General features: G+C 39.5%; 1 protein-coding gene across 4 annotated transcripts; it reads right to left on the reverse strand.

Annotated features, from left to right (window-relative positions):
* Positions 1-18: 18 nt before the first annotated feature.
* Positions 19-11,188, reverse strand: sidt2 (SID1 transmembrane family, member 2). Of its 4 annotated transcripts, XM_026365854.1 has the most exons (28): positions 10,899-11,188; positions 10,330-10,718; positions 10,117-10,232; positions 8,479-8,643; positions 8,333-8,378; positions 7,702-7,803; positions 7,372-7,455; positions 7,092-7,257; positions 6,781-6,874; positions 6,442-6,500; positions 6,174-6,200; positions 5,357-5,395; positions 5,009-5,086; positions 4,817-4,879; positions 4,398-4,513; positions 4,167-4,240; positions 3,746-3,812; positions 3,565-3,638; positions 3,332-3,455; positions 2,946-3,063; positions 2,469-2,605; positions 2,267-2,375; positions 2,066-2,142; positions 1,804-1,850; positions 1,572-1,677; positions 1,353-1,463; positions 1,103-1,216; positions 19-922 (listed from the first exon to the last, which is right to left on the reverse strand). In XM_026365854.1, exons 2-28 carry the CDS (start codon positions 10,576-10,578, stop codon positions 860-862), a joined length of 2,625 nt encoding a protein of 874 aa, XP_026221639.1. In that variant the 5' UTR covers positions 10,579-10,718; positions 10,899-11,188; the 3' UTR covers positions 19-859. The 4 variants fall into 4 exon arrangements, with proteins under 4 accessions (XP_026221639.1, XP_026221647.1, XP_026221658.1 ...); XM_026365862.1 differs by lacking the exon at positions 6,174-6,200 and having other exon boundaries at positions 10,330-11,188; XM_026365873.1 differs by lacking the exon at positions 4,817-4,879 and having other exon boundaries at positions 10,330-11,188.
* Between the last annotated feature and the right edge of the window lie 240 nt (positions 11,189-11,428).

Raw genomic sequence — 11,428 nt, forward strand, 5'->3', positions numbered from 1 at the left:
TAACACAGAGAAACAATGTAATCCTCTGAAAATGAGACCTTTATTCAGTAACTGCTCATTGCATTGTTTGACATTAAAATCTTTTTTTTTACAGTACAGTGCAAAATATACCTTTGCAGTCAGACTTTAGGGCAGTCGTGAATTAAATACAATCATTATCAATATTCTCCAATGAGGACGGCTAGCTTGAGGATCTGACCAATGAGAGCACAGTATGTGACTAACATTATTAGAACATTAAAGGCCACAGACAGACTGAACAGGATTGATGTTCTCACATTAATGTCTGTAAACACACACACACGCTTGCTTACACACACACACACACACGCTTGCTTACACACACACACACACACACACACACACACACACACACACACACACACACACACACACACACACACACACACACACACACACACACACACACAGCGTATAAACAGCATACAAACAGTAATTTCAAAATACATTGTTGACTTGTAGGTCAAATGTAATTCAGACAGTATAAAATAAGTTAGATTTTAGCGAGCACGTTGTACGCTGTTATCTTCATCGTCATCAGTAAGTAAACATCGATCACAACAGTTATGTTGACGATGGCAGCGAGAGGACAAACACTTGTCAATCGGGCTCATAATTGGCACATTAGTGTCCATACAAGTGGAGGGAGGAGCTAATGCCTTTCTCTGGCTGGCTGATCGGCTGTAAGAGGCAAAAAAGGTGCCAGCTTTACAGCCTGGGAAAGAAAACAGGCTACAGAATGTGCTTTTTTTTTTGGGAACATGGAGGAAACGCGCAAAAAGAGACACAAGGATGATAAGGCAGAGAGGCTGATGTCAGCACAGAAGATCCTTCGAATCTAGAAGACATAGATCTTGTCTCTCTGGACAGTGTCAAGGTCATCGTCCATAGTCAGGAGGACCTAAGAAGGAACGGAAACAGTGAAAGGTTAGTACATTACCTCTTAGCAGATTCTCATTCTAATAAGCATTTACAGATTTGGGTATTATTCACACAAGCCAATGTTTTACATGCTGAATGTGTGTATGCTACACACATATACACACACACACACACACATACAAACAAACATTAATCTTACCAGGAAGGACCCAAACATGGCAATAGAGGAGAGGAAGTGCCAAATATCGTGGTCATCAAAGAATGAGAGCAGGATACAGTCTCTGTTGTGCTCACGAGACTCTGCTGGTGTTTTCTGAATCAGGTGAGAGAAGCATACACATTATGTAGGCGTAGCATGATTTAGTACAAAAAAAGTATGTATGATTGACACAGGCCAAAAGTTAAAAGGTGAATGTGTGTGTGTGTGTGTGAGAGAGAGAGATACTAACCTGCCAGGTGCTGAGACCCTGGAAGAAGAAATACAGTGCAAAGCCCCACACAACGGCTGTAAAGAGAATATACACCAATGCCAGACATTGGATTCTCTCACCACTCCGCAGCTAAACACACAGAGAAATAGCTTTAGGTATGCAGTACAAAGCATGTCTGCTCTTATTGTATATTCAAAATATACAAAGGAACTGAGGCATGGATACACTCAAACACACCTTCATAATGATGTAAAAGGCAAAGTAGAGCAGCAGGTTGCAGATGGCGATGGCCAGTAGGTAGGATGCAAAGTCATTAGGTCTCTCTATGAGGCCATAGGCAGCTCTGCAGAGAGGCAGCAGAAAGAGCGGAAGACAAATAGGAAAAAAAAAAACAATCATATTTAAATCTACAGTGAAACGAAAAAGTAAGTGAACTTCTAGTTTTCTGCATAAATAAGCTTTTACTCACAGAGACCAGTTTACTATGTTTCCCATTACGAGCAGAACCATGCGATCCTGTCCGAACACACACAGGGTGAATGATAACTTACAAACGATAAAGCAGTTAAATACATATACGTTGCTATTAGTGAGTATTAGTAAAGGTAGAAAGTTAGAGCTTTTTAAAAATGAGGCTCTGTATACATATTTTTTCATACCTAAGGTATTATTCAACACCCGTAAACAGTCTTAACTGAGTGAAATGCACCATTTTCAGATTCTTTACTCACAATGTACATAGGTCCACTGCACTGTCTAATGCAATCTGTGTAGACGATGTACACCATCCTGCGCAGGATCCCAGAGTCTGACACACAAATATACAAATAAACGTCCGTCGAACACTAGTCAAGGTTACATTTAATTTAATCTTTAAAATAACACATGCAATAAATATAACAGCCTGTGTTAGTTTCTTGCTGCAATCTTACCAAGCCTCCAACGGCCCATATAGTAGAGCTGAATGCTCAGGAGGAGAGTGGCCAGAATGTGGATCACTGAGAACACAATCCAGAAGGCGGCATTTCCTTTCCCAAAGACCTGCAAAGACCACAAACATGAGGATAGAGTTTTCGTGTTAAGCATCATCTGGGTCTTGACTTTTCAGTGGTGTGTGTGTGTTTGCATACGTACCACTCCCAGCACAGAAAAGAAGATGACCATGGCCAAGCAGGCATAGGCAGTGTATGCACTTGCATTGATGTCTGGATGTCTCTTCTGATACAGTTTTAACATACACAGTCCAGCAATCATGTACATAAAGGACGTATCTACAAAGAAATGAAGAAACATGACAACACACACAAACCTTCTATCATTTAAAAAAAAAAAAACAGTAAAACAATTCACAGTAGATTATATCACTGAATTCAATCCGTGACTTACTGATAATTACTAGCTCTAATGGTTGGCGATACTGTATTACATTTACAGACATGCCATATCTTGGAATTATCTATCACACTAAGACTAACAGATTACTAAAAAGTGTGCAATCCATCTAAAAACTGACCAGAAATTGTGTCAATTAAATATTTTCCAGACAATATTAAAACACTATTGTAGATAGTTTCAAAGTAGCAACAGAAAGTGTGACAGAAACACACTTACCAAACTGGAAGTTGGTGTAGTTAGGACAGACATGGTAGCAGGCACTGAGCAAGCCCTCCATCATCAGAGCAGTTCCCATGGCATAAAACAGACCAAAGTGCTTTGGGATACCACATTCCTGGTTGGTGGGAGAGAGCAAAATAGGACTGAGAATTGGGCAATGACTTTCAACAAATGATACATCGAACTCAATGTGTTTGAATGTGTTCTGTTCCCTCCCCTCACTAGTCCTATGTAGTTTTCTATTTCTAGATGGCGAAGTATACCAAAGACAAAACAGGGGGTTTGTGATGCATTCAACAAAAGATAAAAAGTATGCTCGAGTGTAACGACATTTTCATGTATTTATTTCTAAATGACACGTCAGCACAGTGTTGTTGTTTTACCAGTGCATTGAGGCTGTTGCGGACCAGGGCTCGATTGTGGACAATATCTCTCTTGAGCACGATAAGGAGGAAGAGGAGTCCAAGCAGCACATAACCAAGATTACTGAGGATGTTGTTGAAAGCACTGTGTAGGACAAAAACTACTAGTCAGTAATAACACATTTGTAGACGTGTTTGTTGCCACATAATTATTGTGATAAATCAAATATCCATTAAACAGACCAACTACATACCTTAGTGCGCCCAAGGGGTGGGCACACAAGAAGTTGTAGTAGCAGATGTCCTGGTTTCCTGTAACATTAACAACCTGAAGAACAAAGACTCAGTTTAAAACCCAACTGCAGAGTACATCAGTGTAGTGTTGATTTATAAAAACCTTTGGCATCACAAAAGGCTACAGTTTGTTTCTCGTACCGTCTGGTAAGTGATGACCAACTGGATGACTGGAAGGGCGTAGAACACAGCAATGGTAGCAATGTTCCTGGAGAGAAGATTACCATCAGACGTGTTGATAATAATGCCAACAGAGTTATTGGAAGGATGCTCTGCTTATTTAACACAAATTTCATTGTAACTGATGAATGATACACTTTTTTTATTACTGTAACAACCCCTGAGAGTTCTTCCTATCGTAATTTTACTGCGCTCTCTGGAAGATAATGGCATGGGAGACCATTGCAATCACATGTTTTGTATTTAATATGGCCTAATTTCAAGTTTCGAGTAGATAAATGCTTTGTCGATTCACTGGATATGAAGTCAACTTTGTTCTTGACTTGTTGTAGCTGATTCCACTCATGGTATTTGTAAATCTCAATCTAAGCAGTGTCCTCACCAGAAGTAGATTTGATATTTCTTGCTGAGGACCCTCTTGTCTTTGCGAGCCAGGTCAGATACACACAGATATTTCTACAATAAGAAAAAGATTTTATTTCCGACAGTCACAGGGTACAAATGAACAGCAAACAATGTTAACATTCAAACTTAACATGAAACAATGACTCTTTTTGTTTTGTGCTTTACAAAAAACAAGTAATGTGCATTCAAGTGTGAAAGTGAAGCAGACCTTGGTGCGGACAATGTTTTTGTCTGAATCAATATCATCCAGTGTGTCATAATCATCCTCCTCCACAGAGCTCAGAGACTCCTGCCTGCTTCGCCCAACACTGTCCAATGATCGCTCTGAAGAGAAAGTAGAGAGTGGACAAAACAAAAGGTCTTTTTATTTCACTGTGCTGAGTGATTCCATGGGCTTTTGCATTGAATACTGTTTGTTCAAATAAAGTTTGTTTGTTTTAAAATTTCTTCCCAATTAACCAAAAAATTTGAAGTTCAATATTGTTTTGTTGTTCACTTCATTATCTTCTGATTAGGAATGTGGCCATTTGCTGACCTGAGCATGTCATTGACGTATGATTGATACTGGGTTGATTGTTTTTTGTAAATCTCAAAACTGATTAAGCCTATTATACGGCAGTGTGTCACCAATGCGGATGGCTAAGTGGTGAAGGTGATTGAGGAATGGTCGACGTTTGAAAGGCTCCTGTCCTGATAAATAAAAACACACAGAAAACCAGTGAGGGACCAGACTGCTTGCAGGAGGCCCCCTGAGGGTCCGGCTGTGGAGTTATACTGCAGAGAGACAATGATGGGCCAGAAAGAAATGTTTGTCCATACCCATGTATCCATAGTTGTTGTCAGTAGAAGTGGCGCTGTCAGTGATGGCCTCTGAACTCAATGTGCTACCATTGTCAGCTGGGAAGAAGGATTATAGCAAAATGATTTTCTTTTTAATTATTAATCATGTGCAAAAGCAAATAATGGCACGGTAAAAAAGTTATATGTTGTTGTTCTTCTGAGATAACATAATATTAAGACCCACTATGATCAGATGTTTTTTATTATGTTTTTGCACAAAAACAACATTGAATTAAAAGAGGACATATTAACTTTTGTGCATGACTGACTCTCCACCGCACAAATACAGGCAAAAAAAAATAAATAAAACTGTTAAAAAAAACTCACCAAAGGAGCCATACTCATACGGTGATGCTGGAGTCTTGCCTGTGGCGACACACAACCACACATATAAAATCTAGTTGAGTATATATTAATGAAATGCATATGCACAAATAAGCACCACTACAACAAATACTTGTTAGTAACTTTACACTGCATACCAAGACACTACGGGTGAGTTACACTACATAAAGACTACATAAAGAGAGGTGAGGAAGATGACATGCACAACAGTTTGTTTTCTGGCAAAAAAAAAAACAACACACATTTGAAATAAGTGAATGGGTGAAAATGTGAGTACAAAGTGGTGCAGTGGCTGATTTGCTGTGAGGAGTGATGACTGCTGCAGCCAGAGCCACAGTGAACTGTGTGAAAACCATAAGTGTCCTAAGGTTTAAAATCAAATCATGTCTGCACACAGTACAGTGAACAGATACAGATACACACTGAGACAGCCTGGAGCTGAAGAACCACATCAGCAGTTCAAACACTTATTTTAAGGGACAACGATTTTTGTTTTGTGCTTTTGTTGCTTTCTCATGTTGTTAGGTGTGCGGACTGTCATAGAAGAATGTACCAAGGTGAGTCATGTGCATCTGTACCCGTATGATGTGACATTAAAGTGTAACTGTATAATAGTTCTATATTGGTTTCTACACAGTTCACAAATCACCATATTTAATAATAGCACATTATCTCCTCTTCTTAATAAAGAAAGGAGAGTTACAGTATGTGGGCTAATGCATGCAGAGCATTGGCAGAGAAGCACCAAAGTGTGAGAGAGAACAGTAAGTGCACAAAGGGAATAACTATGTCATTATACCATCTCCGTTCTTCCCAAGCAGAGAGGCTGAACCACACAATAGCATGAGGGAGAGAGTGAAAGACACGTTCAGTACACACAAAGAATTTGGATTCTACATTTAAAAAGTTAAAGGTTATTTTTCTGTACGTTATGTGAATTTTAACAGCTTCTATATTAAGCATCTGCTCTCCAGTACAGGTTTATACCTTTAAAAAAATGCTACACTCCACACACTCTCTAACAAGCCTCTAATGTGCTGGTCCATCATAGCTAGTTGCTGGGTTACCTGTCTCTGCAGGCGACATGTCAGCAGGATTCTGAAACAACTCTCTCTTCTTACTCATTCTGCAGAAACAGAGAAAAGGATGCAAATAAATAGCATTTGTGTTCTGCGTAGTGTTGTTCTTTCAGTGCAGTGAATCACCATTCATCAGTTAGAGACCCAAACTCCTGAGACCAAAAATATCTGTTATTATTATATATAAACCTATAATACACTATATTGTTTATATATTATAAGCTTTAAATTACCGGTACTGTTTTTATGCATTTTATTGTTCTTTAAGTTAACATAATGAATATACATTTGTCCCATACGATGTGACACAAAGCCTCAAATTCTTACCGCTTATTTTCCAGACAAGCCACCAGCAAGGTAAGAAGATAGAAGGAGAGGAAGATACCCAGACAGAACAGCATGCCCATCACATACACCTCCGCTGTGGAGTGTGGAGAAAGAAAATGCATGACTTTGTCTGCACTTCACAATGCAACAATGCGGTATCATTACATCCTGAATTTACAATACTTCATGCAGTTCTGGAGCATGGTATATTTTGCTCAAGTGTGCTTTGATTGAGTGATTTGTGGCATAAAACAATCCTTACTGGTTATATCTCAGTCTGAACAGTTCACATTTGAACATATGTAGCTTACAGTTAATGGCAGGGGAGACCATCACATCAAGGACCTTGCTGCGGTTGCCGGCATCAATCAGCTCATCAGGTCGCAAAGGGTAGAAGCGCAGCGGACCACCGCATGCTTCATCCTCTGTTTTTACAACTACCACCACATAGAAACTGTTGCTGGGGAAATCTTTTCTCTGGAGAGAGACAGACAGAGAGGTGAGAAGATGTCATATGACTCTGTTTGTGAGGCTTGTGAAATGCGTTTTGAACAAATGTTTTGTTCTGTTCTTTCAGCACAGAAACAGTACCTGCACAGTGATGGCACCTTTTTTGGTCATAGTCTGGTACATCCCAATGAAGGCCACATTGTTGTCAAGGTCATAAACAGGACACTTAAAAGAAAGCAAGACAGACAAGGACAAGTGAAGAACCATGAAGCTTTACATGACTGAAGGTAAGAGGAACAACAGATTAACAGGATTACAAAACATCAACACTGCACTGCATTCCACTGACAATGTCTCAGTGAGCTCAATCATGGACTTGTGTAGCCCTAGAATGACACTACACAATGGCAGACACCACCTGAGGACAGTAGCTATCTAGCTTGAGGGGACAGGGTAGGTAAGTAATTGTACCTGAATGTCCTGAATGGACATAACGGAGCAAGGGAAGTTCATGTCTGAGTTGACCTTAACGATCACAGTGTCCACCCCATCTGGAAAGACATACTTGAAGTACTGAGAGAAAAAGAAGGAGAGAAATAAGAAGAAAAACAGATATCATGTCAGAAAGGAAGTAACTATAGGAGAAAGGATTAGAAAATACTGGGTGTTGTATGTGATTTCACAGGTTTAGGCAAGAACATTTTTCACCATGCAGTACACTATATGAATAAGCATGTGGTATTTTGAACTCTAAAAAATGCATCATAATAAAATAAAGGCAGATAGTATTAAGTACTTGACACTAATTACCTAAATAATTAATTACAAAGTTTATATAAAAGTTGCTATAAAAAGCCAAAAATAAAGTTGCAAAAAAAGTTTTTTTTTTTGCATCTTTTGCAAACTCAGAAAAGAAATGTCACAATATCCTGAATAAATCTGTAACCTCAAAAATTCCCTCCATTCATACATCCTCTTTTTCATGTGTACTTTCCTCAACATCTCACATGTTTACCATTATCTGAACCTTTACCCCCGTTTCACCCTGTCTGCTAACTGTGACTTAACTTTCTTGTTGTTAAGTTACAGTATCGAGCTATACCTGAGGCTGAGATGGTGACGCGGTGAAGGTGAATTTCTTGTTTGTCCTGTGATCAAGGAGAAAACAGTACAACAGACTTATTAGCAAGTCACTGCTACTATAAAAAAACTGCGTGTGTTTATGGGATTACATCTGATATCACTCACTGTAGGGTGAAGCTTTCAACACGGCTGACTCGTAGCTGGTAGTTTGTACCCTGGGTGGACAGAGTAGACACGTCCACAAAGAAGTACTGAGTCTCAGAGGCGGCACGGGTTGGAGGCTGGCACAAAGTCCGGGCCACATGATTGTAGGGGTACTTCCTCTGGTAGCTGGGAAGAAAGAGAAAGTGATAGCAAGTAAGAGTATAGTTATAGTATAGTATATATATATTGTTATTATATATTAATTAAATTTATTGAGAGTTCTGTTCCCATTGCAGACTATGCAGCCATTTAAAAGGGAGTAATGAATGATTATGTAAAAACAGAAACCAAAGCAAAAATATTTATATAATGAAGAATTTAACCTCAGCTCTAGAAAACCTTGCTAAACACTCCCAGTAAAACTCTAAACATGGATGTTAGTTCTTTTAAACAATGTATGGGAAAGCCAGAAGTAACTTCATTATATATATATATATATATATATATATATATATGAAATGACTCTTTTACAGTAAGCTGGGCTTATATCTGCACAGACAGAGCTCAGAGTAGGAAGTGAAAGTCCAAGGTTCATTAGTGATGTTCTCAGGGAAGAGGCCATTTAGGTATTACACAACCATGAGACTACCTCAATGTGGGAGAAGCTCTGATGAACTGTTGGCTAATAGCTAATAAATAACATAACATGTTATGAAATTCCCTCTGATTAACTTGGGTCACAAAAGCTGTTTGTTCCACTCCCACTGCAATACAGAGCATTTTGTAGGCTGTGGATTTTGTTGCTTTTTTTCTTGCAATACTATTGGAAATAAAGCAATGATTGCAATGTCAGGTGAAATGTTCACAACTGAACCACATCACCTCCTCCCACCTCACTTACAGAACGGGTACAGCTACCATACACAAATTTCATTCTCTTGTAGGGGCACTGAGAACACACACTCAGTTCTGTACACCAAACAAGCTCAACCACATGATGTGAAGTCATAACTGTTTACTTTCTAGGTGAGACAGAACCATCAGCCTGACACTCCCAACAAGAAATTATCAATCATCATTTTTTTTGTATAGTCACTGTGTGTGCAGAAAGTCACAAGACCAAAAGCTGGATAGACACAAATAAATTCAGAGGTGTACACACCAATATTCTATTTACACTTGATTTGAACCCTTTAATACGCTTTACATATGGTTAATTTTTCTTGAACCAGTAAATGCATGTTTAACATTTATGGTAAATGAGCATGTGACTCACACAGGGTTTCTTGGGGGCAGATGTGACAATCACTGTATATGCCATACTTTTTTCTAGTACACACCCTAATACTTTGGAAAAGGTCTACATTCTAAGAAGCAAGCAATGCAGTCTAAAAAGACAACATATGAGACATTCACAACCGCACAAAATACTGGGATACAAATACAGATACTGGGACCCTACGCTATTCTACAAAATATTATTATTGAGACCTCACATGACCTAGACATCAATGAGGCATTATGCTAGTGATCCAAAATGAGACACTAGAAATATTATGGATTTAAAGGAGTGAAGAATCACAATACAATCTATAAAATAAATTTGCATCTGATGTTCAACATAATTATAACTAATGTGTGTAAAGTGGGAACACTCACAGTCCTCTGAGTATGAGAGGGACTTGAAAGGACAGCACAGCTTGCTTCTGTCGCACCACAAATAGGATAGGGCTCTCCGACAGCTGGGACAACACGGACACACGTACTCCCTCTGTCTGAAACCCAATTAAGAAAACAGATCATCACAATACACTCAACGTTGTTTGACATTATTAAGTGAGAAATAGCAACTGTCAGACAATGTAAACTCACCTTATTCCTGGAGACAGTGTGATTGAAAGCATAGATGGTCTGGTTTTCACTTGTAACTGTGTCATTATAGGTGACATCAAACTCTGCATCCTTCTGGACCACATTTTTGGTTTCCCCCACCGCCCCACTGCCGCAACCAATCTGGATTACACATAAACAAAGCACGGCAACGAGTCCTGGTCGGATCCAACAAGGAGCAGGCCCCCCACTGTTTTTATGCCGAGATTTCCAACAGCTCCTTAACACCATTTTGTCTGACACGATCCTCGCACAATGACAACTGATACTTGGTGTTACTCTAGCCTGTCCGGCGGTGCTATTGAAAACTCCACCCCATTCAGCAACAATTATCCGCTGCTCGAATAGCAAACTGGCAAGTGTGCCACTTCCTGCAATGACCAACAGTAAGAACAGCTACTTTAAAAAAAACAAGCTAACAACACAGCGGGTTGTTTACATTAGCAACACACTCGCTCTTCGTCTTATTTCCATTTTCAACTAACTCGGGGCTGTTAGCTATGCAACCAACAACTGAGGTTTAAAGACAACAAATCTCAAATCTTCTTCACCTTAAACGGAGAAGCCTGGCAGGCTGCTAGCTAGTTGCTAACGCTAGCACTGTAGGTTAGGACGTTGATAGAGCAGGTCCATGTTTTGATAGCAGCGATTCAGCTCCAGCGTCGCGTCGACCGTCTCAAAAATACTTATTTCGTTCCAGTTCCGTCCAATGTGAACGATTGTCGCAGTCTATACTCGCAGGGCCGCAAGTATCTCTATTGCAAAGGGTGAAGACATTGAGCGTGTTTACAGTTTAGAAAAGCGGAGCTGTTAGCGCCCCCCTCCACTCTCAGACAATAAACAAACGTCATGACGTCATGTCGCTGACGTCCAGTACGCAGAATAGGTGTTGAGTTAGTCACCTGGAAATGTGATGTGGAGCTCCTATTTCACTAATACACAGAATAAAACATCCTTCCTAGCCTAACTTCTTGGCAAAGCTAAAATATAACACAATTTACTCTTCTTTAAATGTACTGTAAGAGCAAGGGAGCAGACATACATCTGTCCTATTATAGTACTACAAAAGAACTAGTATCAA

This window comes from Anabas testudineus, chromosome 13 (assembly GCF_900324465.2).
Source record: "Anabas testudineus chromosome 13, fAnaTes1.2, whole genome shotgun sequence".
NCBI lineage: Eukaryota > Metazoa > Chordata > Actinopteri > Anabantiformes > Anabantidae > Anabas > Anabas testudineus.